This window comes from Pelophylax lessonae (assembly GCF_965119305.1).
Source record: "Pelophylax lessonae genome assembly, chromosome: 9".
Taxonomy (NCBI): Eukaryota; Metazoa; Chordata; class Amphibia; order Anura; family Ranidae; genus Pelophylax; species Pelophylax lessonae.
This window is the reverse complement of record NC_138776.1, coordinates 22,981,451-23,003,316: the sequence shown is the minus strand read 5'-3', so window position 1 is coordinate 23,003,316 and position 21,866 is coordinate 22,981,451. Positions and strand designations below refer to the sequence as shown.

The 21,866-nt window shown below is 35.1% G+C and overlaps 1 protein-coding gene across 1 annotated transcript in view; it reads left to right on the top strand.

The window, feature by feature from the left end:
- Positions 1 to 4,020: 4,020 nt before the first annotated feature.
- The window catches only part of HPSE2 (heparanase 2 (inactive)), a gene marked incomplete at both ends in the record, with an annotated part of 422,804 nt that continues 404,958 nt past the window's right edge, over positions 4,021 to 21,866 (top strand). Inside the window, one exon of the mRNA XM_082267677.1 lies at positions 4,021 to 4,259. Within this exon, the coding sequence (XP_082123803.1) occupies positions 4,021 to 4,259 (239 nt within the window). The remainder of the gene's footprint in view (positions 4,260 to 21,866) is intronic.

The window sequence follows — 21,866 nt, the reverse complement described above, 5'->3', positions numbered from 1 at the left end:
ATCTGTAATCTATAAAATCTATTTACCTATAATCTGTGATATCTATTGATCTATAATCTGTGCTATCTATTAATCTATAAAGTCTATTGATCCATAATCTGTGATATCTATTAATCTATAATCTATGAGACCAATTGATCTATAATATGTGAGATATTTTGATCCATAATCTGTGAAATCTTTTGATCTATAATCTATGAGATCTATTTACCTATAATCTGTGATATCTATTGATCTATAATCTGTGCTATCTATTAATCTATAATTTGTGAGATCTATTGATCTATAATCTGAGATCTATGGATCCGTAATATGTGATATCTATTGATCCATCATCTGTGATATCTTTTGATCTATAATCTATGAGATCTATTGATCTATTGAGTCTGATGGGTGTCTGCATTTATCTCCCCAATCTCTGTGTAAATGGGGTAATCGTCTATGTATTATTGGAGTGATGGAAGTATATGGTGCGATATTATTGGGGTGATTTTCTAGATATCGGTGTATTGGTAGTAATGACTGTGACGTCACCCCATGTGTGTGATCAGAAGACTTCGATCCTCTCTGGTCACCATGGTGATGATTGGAGGGGTCAGACTCATTATGGGATGTTCACAGGCCGGGCAGTATTTTGTGCTCACAGCGTTCACCAAAATGTACAGAACGATCCCCCATAACCGGAACACCACAATCTCATCGATTATCATTTATTTTTCTACTCTGGATCAATATATCAATGTTGGAAAAATATATATAAAGACGGAATTACCTTTTATTTCTAAACACAAAAAAATTCCGATAGATGTCAGTAGATCAATACAATGGAGCAAAGTCATCCAATCTTTACCGAGTTCTTCCCAACGATTATTATCTGATATAATCATCGATGAATGACTCCATCGTCCGATCAATATATCCGAATCATAGGACAAAGTGATAACAGAGCAGATCTTTAGGAAATCCCTGTGTCAGCAAATCGGTCACTTCCCTCCAATATGATCGATTTTACGGCAATGTCATCACTATAGATGTATAGATCACATTGATAATCCCAGAGGCCGATCATTCTATATCTATGTTATGTGACCCATCGATAGATTTATGTCGGGTGATTGGATGTATACATTGTAGTCATTTCATCTCAGACACGACCGATCGGTGTACACACATTCAATCACAGATCTTCTGTTATATTTATATATATATATATATAATCCTCCCATTATATATATATATATATATATATATATATATATATATACGGAGTCACATATAGAAACATTCCATCGTCCGACCAGAGAATCCATCTACACCGATATAGGAGCATAATACATCGATCGATCGTGAGGAGGAGGAGGAAGATTGTTTGATCTCATCGTACTAATAAATAACGAAGAGGAGGAGGAGGATGGAGATGTCCTGATCTGATCGTACTAATAAATAACGATGATGGTGATAAGAATGAAGATGAGGAGGGTTGATGAGGAGGGTGAGCAAGTTATTTTCGTAATGGTGATAACGATGAAAATGAGGAGGAGGAGGATGATGATCAGTAGGAGGATGATGATGACGAGGAGGAGGATGAAAATGAGGATGATGATGATGATGGATATGTCCTGATCTGATCGTACTAAGTAATAAATTATGATGATAAAAATAAAGATGAGGAGGAGGGTTGATGAGGAGGGTGAGCAATTTATTTTTGTAATGGTAAGGATGAAAAGGAGGAGGAGGATGATGATGATGAGGAGAGGATGAAAATGAGGATGATGGCGATGATGATGAGAAGGAGGAGGGTGATGATGATGATGAGGAGGAGGATGAAAATGAGGATGATGATGGAGTTTTTCTGATCTGATTGTACTAGTAAATGGTGATGATGATGATAAGAATGAAGATGAGGAGGAAGGTTAATGAGGAGGGTAAGCAAGTTTTTTTTGTAATGGGGATGATAAGGATGAAAAGGAGGAGGAGGATGATGATGAGGAGGAGGAGGATGAAAATGAGGATGATGATGATGAGAAGGAGGAGGAGGATGAAAATGAGGATGATGGCGATGAGGAGGATGATGGTGAGGAGGAGGAGGATGAAAATGAGGATGGTAATGATGAAGATATCCTGATATGGTCATACTAATAAATGATGATGATGATTATAAGAATGAAGATGAGAAGGCGGGTTGATGAGGAGGGTAAGCAAGTTTTTTTTTCATAATGGTGATGATAAGGATGAAAAGGAGGAGGAGAATGATGAGGAGGAGGATGAAAATGAGGATGATGGCGATGACGATGAGAAGGAGGAGGAGGATGAAAATTAGGATGATGATGAGGAGGAGGATGAAAATGAGGATGGTAATGATGAATATATCCTGATCTAATCGTACTAATAAATGATGATGATGATGATGATGATGATGATGATGATGATGATGATTATAAGAATGAAGATGAGGAGGAGGGTTGATGAGGAGGATGAGCAAGTTTTTTCCTAATGGTGATGATAAGGATGGAAAGAAGGAGGAGGATGATGATGATGAGGAGGAGGGTGATGGGAAGGAGAAGGATGATGATGATGATGAGGAGGATGAAAATGAGGATGATGGCGATGATGAGGAGGAGTAGGAGGATGATGATGAGGAGGAGGATAGTGAGGGGGCAGGATGATGATGATGGAGATTTCCTGATCTTATCGTACTAATAAATGGTGATGATAAGAATGAAGATGAGAAGGAGGGTTGAGGAGGAGGATGTTCTTATCGTACTAATAAATGGTGATAAATGATGATGATAAGAATGAAGATGAGGAGGAAGGTTGGTGATGATGAGGAGGATGAGGATGTTCTTATCTTACTAATAAATGACGATGATGATGATAAGAATAAAGATGAGGAGGAGGGTGAAGATGAGGATGGTGATAATGATGAGGGCGATGAAGATGTCCTGATCTGATCGTACTAATAAAAGATGATGATGATAAGTTGAATGTTGATGATAATGATGAGGATGATGTTCTAATCGTAAATGGTGATGATGATGATGAGAATAAAGATGAGGAGGAAGGTTGGTGATGATGAGGATGTTTGTTTCTTATCATACTAATAAATGGTGATGATGATGATGAGAATGAAGATGAGAAGGAAAGTTAGTGATGATGAGGATGTTTGTTTCTTATCATACTAATAAATGGTGATGATGATAAGATTGAAGATAAGGAGGAGGATGAAGATGACGATGGTGATAATGGAGATATCCTGACCCGATCCTAGTAATAAATGATGATAAGGAGGAGGATGAAGATGATAATGATGATGATGATGATGGAGGTATCCTGATCTGATCGTACTAATCAATTGTGGTGATGATTATAAGAATGAAGATGAGGAGGATGAAGATAAGGATGGCGTTGATGAGGATCAAGATATCTTATAAAAAATGAGGAAGAGCAGGATGACAATGATGATGGTAATGATGGAGATTTCCTGATCTGAACCAATAAATGGTGGTGTTGAATGATTATAAGAATGAAGATGAGGAGCAGGATTGTTGATGATGATGAGGAGGATGATGATAATGTTCTAATCGTACTAATAAATGGTGATGATGATGATGATAATGAAGATGATGTGCTGATCGTACTAATCAATGGTGACATCGGTCGGTCGGGTGGTGTCCTCTTGCAGAGACGACGATCCAGAGAAGAGCTGAAGGTTATTATGGGATGTCCCATCCTCTGATCTCTGACACAAAGTCGCAGTGTGAGTGTCGCAGATTTCTGGGATGTGTCGCACGGGGGGTCGGTCGGTGATGACACTGATTGGTCGCATTCACCTTACCTTTCACCAGCAGCAGCGGGAGTCCGGCGAATGTCGGAGGAATGTGTGTGGGGGGGCGGTGCCGGGCTCCTCTTGGCCCGATGACAGGGGGTGGGTTTCCCCTCCACCAAAACACAGCAAAATCCTCCTCCGACCACCAGAGATCAGAGTCCGCCGACCGTCGGTGTGTGTGTAGAGCCCGGACGATGCCCCCCCTCCGCTCCGCTTATCTGCTCCCCATCCTCCTCCTCCTTATCCTGTCCCGGGGACCGACCTCTGCCCACCCCGGGGGGGAAAGGAGGGGACTCCCATCATCATCCAGAGGAAGGACCCTCATCCTCCTCGATGTCAACACCAAGAGCCCGACCAGGATCGTCAGCGACAAATTCCTCTCCGTCCAGCTGGACCCGGCGATCATCCGCGACGGATGGCTGGACTTCCTCAGGTAGGTGTGCGACAAACCCTGCTGGATCTAAATATACTTCATATATACTACATAATGTATATACTCCATATATACTCCATATATACTCCACATAGACATACACAGCACAGCTCCGGGAGTGTCGGGGGACTCCACATGTACTCTATATATACTTCATATATACTCCACATGTACTTCATATATACTCCACATGTACTCTATATACACTTCATATATACTCCACATGTACTCTATATACACTTCATATATACTCCACATGTACTCTATATACACTTCATATATACTCCACATGTACTTCATATATACTCCACATGTACTCTATATACACTTCATATATACTCCACATGTACTTCATATATACTCCACATGTACTTCATATATACTCCACATGTACTCTATATACACTTCATATATACTCCACATCTACTCTATATATACTTCATATATACTCCACATGTACTCTATATACACTTCATATATACTCCACATGTACTTCATATATACTCCACATGTACTCTATATACACTTCATATATACTCCACATGTACTCTATATACACTTCATATATACTCCACATCTACTCTATATATACTTCATATATACTCCACATGTACTCTATATACACTTCATATATACTCCACATGTACTCTATATACACTTCATATATACTCCACATGTACTTCATATATACTCCACATGTACTCTATATATACTTCATATATACTCCACATGTACTCTATATACACTTCATATATACTCCACATCTACTCTATATATACTTCCTATATACTCCACATGTACTTCATATATACTCCACATGTACTCTATATATACTTCATATATACTCCACATGTACTCTATATACACTTCATATATACTCCACATCTACTCTATATATACTTCATATATACTCCACATGAACTCTATATACACTTCATATATACTCCACATGTACTCTATATATACTTCATATATACTCCACATGTACTCTATATATACTTCATATATACTCCACATCTACTCTATATATACTTCATATATACTCCACATCTACTCTACATATACTCCACATCTACTCTATATATACTCCACATGTACTCTATATATACTCCACATGTACTCTACATATACTCCACATGTACTCTATATACACTTCATATATGCTCCACATGTACTCTATATATACTTCATATATACTCCACATGTACTCTATATATACTTCATATATACTCATATACTTCATATATACTCCACATGTACTCTATATATATATATATATATATATACATCATATATACTCCACATCTACTCTATATATACTTCATATATACTCCACATGTATTCTATATATACTTCATATATACACCACATGTACTCTATATATACTTCATATATACTCCACATGTATTCTATATATACTTCATGTATACTCCACATGTATTCTATATATACTTCAGGTATACACCACATGTTTTCTATATATACTTCATATATACTTCACATGTACTCTATATATACTTCATATATACTCCACATGTATTATATATATACTTCATGTATACACCACATGTTTTCTATATATACTTCATATATACTCCACATCTACTCTATATATACTTCATATATACTCCACATGTATTCTATATATACTTCATATATACACCACATGTACTCTATATATACTTCATATATACTCCACATGTATTCTATATATACTTCATGTATACACCACATGTTTTCTATATATACTTCATATATACTTCACATGTACTCTATATATACTTCATATATGCTCCACATGCATTCTATCTATACTTAATGTATACTCCACATGTATTCTATATGTAATTCATGTATACTCCACATGTACTCTATATATACTTCATATATACTCCACATTTATCCTATATATATATATATATATATATATCTACATGTATTTATGTACTCAAAATAATCCATTTATACGCCATATACTTTATATACACTATATACTCCATACACTCTATATAATCCATATATGCCCAGAATACTCCATGCACTCTATATATCCCATTTAATCCATATACTTCATATATGCTATATACCCTATATATTTCCTATATACTCTATGTGCACTATATACTACATATACTACATATAACCCATATACACTTTATACTCCATAAATCCTATATACTCTGTATACACTATATACTTCATATATCTCAAATACTCCATGTACACTATATACTACATATACTCTATGTACTTTTTATGTCCTATATACTCTATATACCCCATGACATGATATATCCCACTTACTCCAGATCTCCAGATACATTATATACTCCCTATCCTCTATATAATTCACATACACTCCCTATACATTATATTCTCTAGATATACTCTTTATACTTCATATATATTCTATACGCCATATACCCCTATATTCTATATCCTTTATCTATACTCCACATTGATTATATACTCCATATACCTTATATCTTCTATATAAAACATACAGTATATGCTCCACATACATCATATATCCCACATCTCTCCCTCTCTCTCTGTATATATCCTTTGTGTATGTGTATATATATATATATATATATATATATATATATATAGATATAGATATAGATATAGATATCTAGATATCTAGATATATATATACTATATATATATATATATATATATATATATATATATATATATATATATAGATATAGATAGATAGATAGATAGATAGATAGAATGATAGATAGATAGATAGATAGATAGATACATATATACACATATATGTATATATATATATATATATATATATATATATATATATATATATATATACATATATATATATATATATATATATATATATATATATATATATATATGTATACACTAATACACACACTCCATGCAATCCATACACACCCCATAGACTTCATAACATATATATATATATATATATACTCCATATAGTTCTTATATACTCCACATACATTACTTACCCCATGTGCACAATATGCCCCCCCTGTACCCTCTATACTCCTTATCCTCCATATATCCTCCACCTACATTATTTACTCCATATACTCCCCTACTTTATATCCTCTATATAATCCATATACTCTACATACATTATATACCCCATATTCTATATACTCCATATCCTCTATATATACTGTATACTCCATATACATTATACACTCTATATGCCTCCTATACTCTCTCTATATATTATATACCCCCCGTCCCCTATATCCTCCATGTATCCTCTCTCTCTCCTCCATGTGTAAGGTTGTCGGGGGTTGTGTCTCTGGGTCTGGTGTACACAGAATGGTTTCCATTAAGTTGCACATGTTTGCAATGTACAAAGCATCTCAGAAATTTATCAGTTATGACTGAAGAGAACTCTCTGCTCTCCGGGCCGACAGTGACAATTCTGGGCTTTCTGTTGGATCTCTGAGCAGGAGGATCCCATGTGATCTGGGCTTTCTAATGGATCTCCAAGCAAGAGAATCCCATGTGATCTGTGCTTTCTGATGCATCACTGACTAGGAGGATCCCATATGATCTGGGCTTTCTGAAGATCTCTAAGTGGGGGGATCCCATGTGATTTGGGCTTCCTGATGGATCTCTAAGTGGGAGGATCCCATGTAATTTGGGCTTTCTGATGGATCTCTGACCAGGAGGATCCCATATGATCTGGGCTTACTGATGGATCTCTAAGTGGTGATTTGAGCTTTCTGATGGATCTCTGACCAGGGGGATCCCATATGATCTGGGCTTTCTGATGAAACTCTATGTGGGAGGATCTCATGTGATCTGGGCGTTCTGATGGGTCTCTGACCAGGGGGATCCCATATGATTTGGGCTTTCTGATGGACCGCTAAGTGGGGGGATCCCATGTGATCTGGGTCTTCTGATGCATCTCTGACTAGGAGGATCCCATATGACCTGGGCTTTCTGATGCACCTCTAAGTGGGAGAATCCCATGTAATTTGGGCTGTCTGCTGGATTTGTGACCAGGAGGATCCCATATTATTCTGATGGATCTCTGACCAGGGGGATCCCATATGATCTGGGCTTTCTGATTCATCTCTACGTGGGAGGATCTCATGTGATCTGGGCGTTCTGATGGATCTCTGACCAGGGGGATCCCATATGATTTGGGCTTTCTGATGGACTGCTAAGTGGGGGGATCCCATGTGATCTGGGTCTTCTGATGCATCTCTGACTAGGAGGATCCCATATGACCTGGGCTTTCTGATGTACCTCTAAGTGGGAGAATCCCATGTAATTTGGGCTGTCTGCTGGATTTGTGACCAGGAGGATCCCATATTATTCTGATGGATCTCTAAGTGGGAGGATCACATGTGATCTGAGCTTTCTGATTAATCTCTCACCAGGAGAATGCCATATATTCTGGGCTTTCTAATGGATTTCTGGGTGGGAGGATCCCATCTAAACTGGGCTTTTTGATAGATCTCTAGGAGGATCCCATTTGACTTGGGCTTTCCAGTGAATCCCTGAGTGGGATGATCCCATTTGATGTGGTCTTTCTGGTGAATCTCTGAGTGGGAGGATCCCATGTGATCTGGACCTTTTGATAGATCTCTAAGAAGAATCCCATGTGTTTTGGGCTTTCTAATGGATTTCTGAGTTGGAAGATCCCATGTGATCTGGACCTTCTGATGGATCTCTAAGCAGGAGGATCCAATATGATCTGGGCTTCCTAATGGATCTCTGAGTTGAAGGGTCCCATGTAATCTGGGCTTTCTGGTGAATCTCTAAGTGGGAGGATTCCATGTGATTTGGGCCTTCTGATGGACTTGTAAGCGGGAGGATCCCATATGATCTGGGCTTTCTAAATGATCCCTGAGTGGGAGGATCCCATGTGATCTGGGATTTCCCTCTATTCCTAAATATCTCCCGATCTGCTCTTCTCTCTCTGACCTCACAAGTAAATACGAGAAGCTGAGCGATCCCTTTACTACCTCTGTGATCAATATATCCTCCCAAGATATCTTCGCTACTAATACAGAGCCTTCACTGGATGCATGCTTACACCCTCCCTGACAAACCTTTCTCTCCATGAAGTCATTCAATGAGCCATTATTCCTCTTTACACTTCTATGTAATCCAATTGTCCGGACAAGTGAGATATATTGTATCGTCTGTGGTGTGCTGGTTATTCTATAGACAATCTTCCCGATATCAGTTCATTACATTTCAGTCATTTATATTTCAGATTAATTCATGAATTCTGATTGGTCAGTTCTGTGAAGACGGATTTCATGAGTCAGCCTCCCCTGTGTGCAGACAGCAGAGTATTGAAGGAATATGAGAGTATTTCTGGGTGATTGTCAGGAGGATTTTAGTATTAGTGGTATTAAATTGGAGGATTGTAGTATTAGTGTTATATTGGAGGATTGTGGTATTAGTGTTTTCATATTGGAGGATTGTAGTATTAGAGTTATGATATTGGAGGATTGTAGTATTAATGTTATATTGGATTATTGTAGTATTAGTGGTATTATATTGGAGGATTGTAGTATTAGTGATATATTGTAGGATTGTAGTATTAGTGGTATTATATTGGAGGATTGTAGCATTATTGGTATTTTATTGGAGTATTGTAGTATTAGTGATATATTGGAGGATTGTAGTATTAATGGAGGATTTTAGTATTAATGTTATCATATTGGAGGGTCGTAGTATTAGTGTTTTCATATTGGAGGATTGTAGTATTAATGTTATTATAATGGAGGATTGTAGTATTAGTGGTATTTTATTGAACGATTGTAGTATTAATGTTATTATATTGGAGGATTTTAGTATTAGTGGTATTATATTGGAGGATTGTAGTATTAGTTCTATTATAGTGTGGGATTGTAGTATTAGTGTTTTATTGGAGGATTGCAGTATTATACAGTATTTTATTGGAGGATTGCAGTATTAGTGGTATTATATTGGAGGATTGTAGTGTTAATGGAGGATTGTAGTATTAATGTTATCATATTGGAGGATCGTAGTATTAGTGTTAACATATTGGAGGATTGTAGTATTAATGTTATTATATTGGTGGATTGTAGTATTAGTGTTATTTTATTGGAGGATTGCAGTATTAGTGTTATTTTATTGGAGGATTGTAGTATTAGTGGTATTATATTGGAAGATTGTAGTATTAGTGGTATTATATTGGAGAATTGTATTATTAGTGGCATTTTATTTAACAATTGTAGTATTAATGTTATTATATTTGTGGATTGTAGTATTAGTGGTATTATATTGGAGGATTGTAGTATTAGTGTTTGTATATTGGAGAATTGTAGTATTAGTGTTATTATATTGGAGGATTGTAGTATTAGTTGTATTATATTGGAGGATTGTAGTATCAGTGTTATTATATTGGAGGATTGTAGTATTAGTGGTATTATATCGGAGGATTGTAGTATTAGCTCTTTTATAGTGGAGGATTGTAGTATTAGTGTTATTATATTGTAGGATTGTAGTATTAGTGGTATTATATTGGAGGATTGTAGTATTAGTGGTATTTTATTGGAGGATTGTAGTATTAGTGTTATTATATTTAAGGATTGTAGTATTAGTGGTATTATATTGGAGGATTGTAGTATTAGTGTTATTAGTTTGGAGGATTGTAGTATTAGTGGTATTATATTGGAGCATTGTAGTATTAGTCTTCTTGTATTGCAGGATTGTAGTATTAATTTTATTATATTGGAGGATTGTAGTATTAGTGGTATTATATTGGAGGATTGTAGTATTAGTGGTATTATATTGGAGGATTGTAGTATTAGTCTTCTTGTATTGCAGGATTGTAGTATTAGTGTTATCATATTGGAGGATTGTAGTATTAGTGGTATTATATTGGAGGATTGTAGTATTAGTGTTATTATATTAGAAAATTGTAGTATTAGTGTTATTATATTGGAGGATTGTAGTATTAGTGGTATTATATTGCGGGATTGTAGTATTAGTCTTCTTGTATTGGAGGATTGTAGTATTAGTGTTATCATATTGGAGGATTGTAGTATTAGTGATATTATATTGGAGGATTGTAGTATTAGTGGTATTATATTGGAGGATTGTAGTATTAGTCTTCTTGTATTGCAGGATTGTAGTATTAGTGTTATTATATTGGATGATTGTAGTATTAGTGGTATCATATTGGAGGATTGTAGTATTAATGTTATTATATTAGAAAATTGTAGTATTAGTGTTATTATATTGTGGGATTGTAGTATTAGTCTTCTTGTATTGGAGGATTGTAGTATTAGTGTTATCATATTGGAGGATTGTAGTATTAGTGATATTATATTGGAGGATTGTAGTATTAGTGGTATTATATTGGAAGATTGAAGTATTAGTGTTATTATATTGGAGGATTGTAGTATTAGTGGTATTGTATTGGAGGATTGTAGCATTAGTGGCATTATATTGGAGGATTGTAGTATTAATTTTATTATATTGGAGGATTGTAGTATTTGTGGTATTTTATTGGAGGATTGTAGTATTAGTGTTATATTGGAGGATTGTAGTATTAATGTTATTATAGTGGAGGATTGTAGTATTAGTGTTATCATATTGGAGGATTATATTATTAGTGTTATTATATTGGAGGATTGTAGTATTAGTGTTATTATATTGGAGGATTGTAGTATTAGTGGTATTAAATTGGAGGATTGTAGTATTAGTGGTATTATATTGGAGGATTGTAGTATTATACGGTATTTATGTAGTATTATACGGCCACATGTCCAGACCTGGGGGTCACATGGATATTTTTCAATGGACACTTTTCCTGATGTTGGGTCACATGGACCCTTTTCCTGATGTTGGGGTCACACAGGCACTTTTCTTGATATTGGGGTCACATGGACACTTTTCCTTTTGTTGGGGTCACATGGACGCTTTTCCCAAGTTGGGGTTACTTAGACACTTTTCCTGATGTTGGAATCACATGGACACTTTTCCCGATGTTGGGATCACATGGACACGTTTGCCGATGTTGGGTCAGATGGACACTTTTCCTGATGTTGTGTCACAAGGACACTTTTTCTGATGTTGGGGTCACATGGATACTTTACCTGATGTTGGGGTCACATGGATACTTTTCCTGATGTCGGGGTCACATGGATACTCTTCCCGATGTTGGGGTCACACGGACACTTTCCCTGATGTTGGAGTCACATGAAAACTTTACCCGATGTTGGGGGTCACATGGACACTTTTCCCAATGGGGTCACATGGACACTTTTCCTGATGTTGGGGGTCACATGGACACATTCCCTGATGTTGGGGTCACATAGACACTTTTCCTGATGTTGGGTCACATGGACACTTTTTCTGATGTTTGGGTCACATGGACACTTTTCCCGATATTTGGATCAAATTGACACTTTTCCTGATGTTGGGGTCACATGGATACTTTTTATGATGTGTGGAGTCACACGGACCCTTTCCCCGATGTTGGGGTCACATAGACACGTTTCCCGATGTTGGGGTCACATGGACACTATTCCTGATGTTGGGGTCACACGGGTACTTTTCTTGATGTTGGGGTCACATGGACACTTTTCCTGATGCTGGGGTCACATGGGCACTTTTCCCAATATTGGGGTCACAGGGACACTTTTCCTGATGTTGGGGTCACACGGACACTTTTCCTGATGTTGGGGTCACATGGACACTTTTCCCAATATTGGGGTCACAGGGACACTTTTCCTTATGGTGGGGTTACATGGACACTTTTCCTTATGTTGGGGTCACATGAACACTTTTCCCGATGTTTGGGGTCACACCAACACTTTTTCTGAAATTGGGGTCACATGGATAATTTTCCTGATGTTGGGGTCACATGGACACTTTTTCTAATGTTGGGTCACGTGGACAATATTTTCTGATGTTGAGGTCACGTGGATACATTTCCTGATATTGGGATCACATGGACACTTTTCCCAATATTTGGGTCACATGGACACTTTTGCTAAGGTTGGGGTCACACAGACACTTTTCCTGATGTTGGGGTCACATGGACACTTTTCCTAATGTTGGGTTCACATGGACATTTTCCAGATGTTAGGGTAACATGGATACTTTTCATCATGTTGGGGTCACATGGACAATTTTTTTGATGTTGAGGTCACGTGGATACGTTTCCTGATGTTGGGGTCACATGGACACTTTTCCCAATATTGGGGTCACATGGACACTTTTCCTGATGTTGGGGTCACATGGACACTTTTCCTAACATTGGAATCACATGGACACGTTTCCTGGTGTTGGGGTCACATGGACACTTTTCCTAACATTGGAATCACATGGACACTTTTCCTGTTGTTGGGGTCACATGGACACTTTTCCCGATGTTGGGGTCACATGGACACTTTTCCTAAAGTTGGGATCACATGGACACTTTTCCTGATGTTGGGGTCACATGGACAATTTGGGTCACATGGATAATTTACCTGATGTTGGGGTCACATGGATACTTTTCCTGATGTTGGGGTCAGGTCACTTGGATACTTTTCCTTATGTTGGGGTCACATGGATACTTTTCCCGATGTTGGGGTCACATGGATACTTTTCCTGATGTTGGGGTCACTTGGATACTTTTCCTTATGTTGGGGTCACATGGATACTTTTCCCGATGTTGGGGTCACATGGATACTTTTCCTGATGTTGGGGGTAACATGGATACTTTTCCTGATGTGGGGTCACATGGATACGCTTCCCGATGTTGGGGTCACATGGATACTTTTCCTGATGTTGGGGGTAACATGGATACTTTTCCTGATGTGGGGTCACATGGATACACTTCCCGATGTTGGGGGTCACACGGACACTTTTCCTGATGTTGGGTCGCATGTACAAGTTTCCTGATGTTGGGGTCACATGGACACTTTTCCAGATGTTGGGGTCACATGGCTACTTTTCCTGATGTTGGGGTCACGTGGATACTTTTTCCGATGTTGGGGTCACATGGATACTTTTCCTGATGTTGGGGTCACGTGGACAATTTTCCAGATGTTGGGGGTCATATGGGCACTTTTCCTGATGTTGGGGTCCCGTGGATACTTTTTCCTGATGTTGGGGTCACATGGACAATTTTCCTGATGTTGGGGTCACATGGACACTTTTCCTGATGTTGGGGTCAGATGGACATCAGAAAAAGTGTCCATGTGACCCCCAACATCAAGAAAAGTGCCCTTGTGACCCCCAACATCAGGAAAATTGTCCATGTGACCCCAATACCTAACCATGTCCCCGGAAATGAAGTAAAGAAAGGATTCTTGCTCACACGTGATTGGAGGATTGATCACAGCGTCTCCTCCTTCACTAAACTAAATTCACTTTTTTAAAAAGTCTTCATTAAATCTCCCCACCAATAGACCGGCTTTATGTCTGTACTCATCCTGCCATTGCTGAGTAATATCCGGTGGAAAATCAGAGTATTGGATTTTTTTTTTGGACTTTCTGATGGTTTTCCAATAATGTGGAATATTTCATGACCCCAGACTGCTGTATGAGGAGTGCTGCGTCCCCGCTATGGCCGCAGCGTCATCTGCCATGGAGGCGCCTCTTGTGGTGACACAGCGGGTTGTAGAACTGCGGCCGGTCATAAAATAACCAGAACTGCTTAACATAACAGATCGCTGTTTGGAATCTCACCGGGGATTCCTGATGTGGTAATGTAATCAGTCTAACACATGTCCAGTGTGGGGAGGAGGAATTCTTCACCAAATACACAATTGTCATTGTATGGAGGGAAGCCACAGTCCTTATATACATGATGGAGGTCTCTTATAAGGTTCCCTCTATAGAAATCTCCATCTCATCTGATATACTACTACTAATACTAATATACTACTACAACTACTAATACTACTACTAATACTAATATACTACTACTGATATACTACTACTGATATACTACTACTACTAATACTGATATACTACTACTGATATACTACTACTACTAATACTAATATACTACTACTGATATACTACTACTGATATACTACTACTGATATACTACTACTACTAATACTAATATACTACTACTGATATACTACTACTGATATACTACTACTGATATACTACTACTGATATACTACTACTAATACTAATATACTACTACTAATACTACTACTAATACTAATATACTACTACTACTACTACTACTGATATACTACTACTAATACTAATATACTACTACTGATATACTACTACTAATACTAATATACTACTACTACTACTACTGATATACTACTACTAATACTAATATACTACTACTACTACTACTACTACTGATATACTACTACTAATACTAATATACTACTACTGATATACTACTATTACTACTAATATACTACTACTACTACTAATACTACTACTAATACTAATATACTACTACTACTGATACTAATATACTACTACTACTTCTGATACTAATATACTACTACTGATATACTACTACTAATACTAATATACTACTACTACTACTAATACTACTACTAATACTAATATACTACTACTACTACTACTGATATACTACTACTAATATACTACTACTACTACTAATACTACTACTAATACAACTACTGATACTAATATACTACTACTACTTCTGATACTAATATACTACTACTGATATACTACTACTATTAATACTAATATACTACTACTGATACTAATATACTACTACTACTACTGATACTAATATACTACTACTGATATACTACTACTACTACTACTACTACTACTAATACTAATATACTACTACTACTAATACTAATATAGTACTACTGATATACTACTACTACTGATACTAATATACTACTACTGATATACTACTACTACTACTACTAATACTAATATACTACTACTACTACTGATACTAATATACTACTACTGATATACTACTACTACTAATACTAATATACTACTACTACTACTACTACTAATATACTACTACTGATATACAACTACTACTGATATACTACTATTACTAATACTAATATACTACTACTGATATACTACTACTACTACTAATACTAATATACTACTACTGATATACTACTGATACTAATATACTACTACTGATATACTACTACTACTAATACTAATATACTACTACTACTACTACTACTACTAATTCTAATATACTACTACTACTGATATACTACTACTAATACTAATATACCACTACTACTACTACTACTGATATACTACTACTGCTGATATACTACTACTGCTAATACTAATATACTACTACTATTAGTACTGATATACTACTACTATTAATACTAATATACTACTACTACTACTAATATACTACTACTACTAATACTAATACTGATATACTACTACTAATACTAATATACCACTACTACTACTGATATACTACTAATACTAATACTAATATACTACTACTACTACTACTGATATACTACTACTACTACTAATATACTACTACTACTACTACTGATATACTACTACTGATATACTACTACTACTAATACTAATATACCACTACTACTACTAATGTACCACTACTTATATACTACCACTGCTACTAATACTAATATACTTCCACTACTACCGATATACTACTGTGCTACTAATATAATAATAACAAAAATATGCTACTACTACTATTCTACTACTACTACTGATAATAATAATAATAAAAATGATATTACTTCTACTTCTTCTAATAATACACCACTACTACTAATATACTACTACTACTTCCACTACTACTAATACTAATATACTACCACTACCAATATACTACTTTGCTACTAATAAAGTAATAACAAAAATATGCTACTACTACTACTTATATTCTTCTACTACTACTACTACTGATAATAATAATAATAATAATAATAATAATAATAATAATAATAATAATAATAATAATAATAATAATAATAATAATAATAATAAAAATGATATTACTTCTACTTCTTCTACTAATATACTACTACTACTACTACTACTATACTACTACTAATATACTACTACTACTACTACTACTACTATACTACTACTAATATACTACTACTACTACTACTACTACTACTACTACTGATATACCACTGCTTCTACTACTGTGCTACTAATATAATAATAACAAAAATATGCTACTACTACTAATATTCTACAACTACTACTACTGATAATAATTATAAAAATGATTTTACTTCTTGTACTTCTACTACTAATATAATACTACTACTACTAATATACTGCTGCTACTACTACTATACTACTACTAATATAATAATATCAAAAATATGCTGCTACTATTACTTCTAATATTAGAAAATAAATGATATTGCTTCTACTACTTCTACAACTAATATGCTACTACTAATATAATAATAACAGTAATATGCCACTATTACTACTAATACAAAAATAACAATTATATTACTCCTAGTACTTTTACTACTAATATACTACTACTACTAATAATACAAATAATATAATGTTAACAGCAATATGCTGCTGCTACTACTACTACTATACTACCACTACTACCACTACTACTACTACTACTACTACTACTATACTACTACTAATATGATAATACCAGTAAAATGCTACTACTACTATTACTACTAAAATAATAATAAAAATTATATTACTTATACTACTCATATACTACTATTACTACTATTACTACTACTAATATAATAAAAACAATAATATACTACTACTACTATACTACTAATATACTACCACTAATATACTAGTACTACTACTACCTAGTACTACTGATATAATAAAATCAACAATATTCTGCTAGTAACTACTGCTACTTCTAATATACTACTACTAGTGATATAATAAAAACAATAATATACTACTAATACTATACTACCAAAACTACTACTTTTGATTTACTATTACTAATAATACTGCAATAATAGTAATGATATAAGTGTAGAAAGTGAAGTAATATTATGTAGACATTATACTCTTTGGATACCAGTTGTATCGGTTGTACCAGTTGTATCAGTTGTATCGGTTGTACCAGTTGTATCAGTTGTACCAGTTGTATCAGTTGTATCAGTTGTACCAGTTGTATCAGTTGTATCAGTTGTACCAGTTGTACCAGTTGTATCAGTTGTATCAGTTGTACCAGTTGTACCAGTTGTATCAGTTGTACCAGTTGTATCAGTTGTATCAGTTGTATCAGTTGTATCAGTTGTACCAGTTGTACCAGTTGTATCAGTTGTATCAGTTGTACCAGTTGTATCAGTTGTACCAGTTGTACCAGTTGTATCAGTTGTACCAGTTGTACCAGTTGTATCAGTTGTATCAGTTGTACCAGTTGTATCAGTTGTACCAGTTGTATCAGTTGTATTAGTTGCATCTGTGATTGCAGCAGACACGGCACCCTAAGGAAAGCATCACACACAGAGGGGTTGATTTACTAAAACTGGAGAGTGCAAAATCTGGTACAGCCATGGCAGCCAATCAGCTTCTAACTTTAGCTTGTTCTATTAAGCTTTGACAAATAAAAAACTGCAAGCTGATGGGGCGGAATAAACTTTATAAAACCACCAACAGTGAGAAAGCCGAATATTATTCCTGAGGATCAGAGATTGAACCTTCTCTCAGTAATTTGCAGAATGGAAATACAAGAACCATTCCTTATATATCATACATAGCACCAGAGTCTTCCATCGCAAAATCCGTCTACATGGAGACATTATTTTATACATTTGGACTGAAGTCGGTGTGTTCAGTCGTCCTCTGTACTATTCATTCCATGGAACATACCGGAAGAAAGGTCTGGAATTGTCATGGAGGCTTACACTGGCCAAAGAGAGAGACAAGTTTGAATGAAAATTCTTAGGAAAAGTCCTAGGAAAATTAGTACAAAAATTTTCAGAAAATTCTCAGAACATTTTGATTAGATTTCGTTTGCTTTTAACTTTTGATTTTGGAATGAATGGACTTTATCGAACAAAAACCACATTCACTGTTAGAAATGTACTTGAAGAAAGATTTTGAATCCCGCTCCTTAGAGTTTTCTCATCACTGCAATCAAAAACAAACGTCGATTTGACCCCCATAATAATTAGTAAAGCAAACCAACTTCCTTAGAACATTATTTTCCTAAGAAGCGTCATTCAAAATCCCCCCCATCTATGGGCAGCGTTAGGTCTTGCAATGTTCTGACATATATGAGTACTGATGCTGTATGGGGAGTATTGTGTGGTGGTCTCCTCATGGTTGTCATTCATTTCCCTTCCTATCTTAAACTGTAATCGTCTCTCTCCACATCTCGTACGCTCCCAACTGTGGTTTTCAGGGAGGGAGAGAATGTCCGAGAAGCATGGGAGAGAATATATTTCTGGTACAAGGGGAATGAGACATTCTCATCCCCAGAACAAGTAAATGTATTACCATTATTATCATTGTTCTTCTTCCAATTATTGTTATCGTTGTTGTTCTTATTATTAATATTATATAATTGTTATTATCCTTATTGTTCTTTTTCTTCTTCCTATTATTATTATTATTGTTATTATCGTTGTTGTTGGTCTTCTTTTTCTTCTTGTTCCTTCTATTGTTATCATTGTTGTTGTTGTTATTCTTATTGTTATTATCACTGTTTTTTTTCTTCTTCCTCTTATTGTTATCGTTGTTCTTCTTCTTCGTATTTTTATTATTTTTATTATAATTGTTGTTGCTGTTTTCTTCTTATTATTATTGTTATTGTTATCATTGTTGTTGTTCTTCTTCTTCTTTTTATTATTAATGTTATTATCGTTCTTCTTCCTACTATAAATATTATTACTGCTATTATCGTTGTTGTTGTTGTTCTTCCTATAATTATTATTATTTCTATTATCGTTGTTATTATCACTGTTGTTCTTCTTCTTCCTCTTATTGTTATCGTTGTTGATCTTCTTTGTATTATTATTATTTTTATTATAATTGTTGTTGTTGTTCTTATTATTATTGTTATTATCGTTGTAGCTCTTCTTCCTCTTATGGTTATCATTGCTGTTGTTGTTCTTATTCTTTCTTTCTTTCTATTATTATTATTATTATTATTGGTATTATTGTTGTTGTTGTTTTTCTTCCTCTTATTATTATCTTTGTCGTTGTTCTTCTTCTTTTTATTATTATTGTTATTATCATTGTAGTTCTTCCTCTGATTTTTATCATTACTGTTGTTATTGTTGTTGTTCTTCTTATTGTTATTGTTATTATCGTTGTTGTTCTTCATTTTTCCTAATTTTATTATTATTGTTATTATCATTGTAGTTCTTCCTCTTATTTTTATCATTTTAGTTGTTGTATATATTATTATTATGAGCATTATCATTGTTGTTATTCTTCCTCTTATTGTTATCATTGCTATTGTTGTTGTTCTTCTTCTTATTGTTGTTATTGTTATTATCATTGTTGTTGTTCTTCGTTTTCCTAATTTTATTATTATTGTTATTATCGTTGTTGTTTTCTTCCTCTTATTTTATCATTTTTGTTGCTGATGTTGTTCTTATTATTATGAGTTTTATCGTTGTTGTTCTTCTTCCTCCTATTGTTATCACTGGTATTGTTGTTGTTGTTCTTCTTCTTGTTATTATCGTTGTTGTTCATCTTCTTTTTCCCATTATTATTATTGTTATTATCGTTGTTGTTCTTCTTCCTCCTATTGTTATCACTGGTATTGTTGTTGTTCTTCTTCTTCTTGTTATTATCGTTGTTGTTCATCTTCTTTTTCCCATTATTATTATTGTTATTATCGTTGTTGTTCTTCTTCCTCTTATTGTTATCACTGGTATTGTTGTTGTTCTTCTTCTTGTTATTATCGTTGTTTTTCATCTTCTTTTTCCCATTAATATTATTGTTATTATCATTGTTGCTGTTCTTCCTCTTATTGTTATCATTGTTGTTGTTGTTCTTTTTATTATTAATTTTGGTCTTGTTATTATCAATGTTGTTATTATTATTATTATCATTATTATTATTATTTCTATTATAGAAAGTCCCAAATCATTATTATCCAGGATTTCTATAGAGTTCGCACAGCACTATACAGAGTAAATGGAGTTAGTACAGATACAATACAATTCAATATAAGAAGGATAGGAGGGCCCTGTTCCAGAGAGCTTACAATCTAACGTACAAATCTATTGCCTTCAGCAGCTCTTCATCTTCTAGTTTTCCTTCTGCTTTTTTGGACCCTTCATCTGGTTGCCGCAGACGATGCCTCCACTTTTCTTTGTACTCGATGTCGCAATAAGTCACCTTGTATTTATATGACGATCTCAGGATCCCATCCCCCAGTCCTTCCTCTTGATGTCCCTTCCATAGATGGTTGTCAGTTGTTTTCTCGGGTAGTTCAGCGGATTGCGCGGTTCTCTGCGGAAAGTTCTGTTATCACACAGAGATGATGCATTACCTGCAGAATGCTTTGTTCTATGTGAACGTCATCTCCCCCCCGTCATGTGTCTCCACATTGATCTGTCGGTTATAGAGTCTGATGGGACGATCAATCTTATTGGGATTCCATGGAGACTTGTGAATACACATCGCTCTAATTCTCAGACCACATAC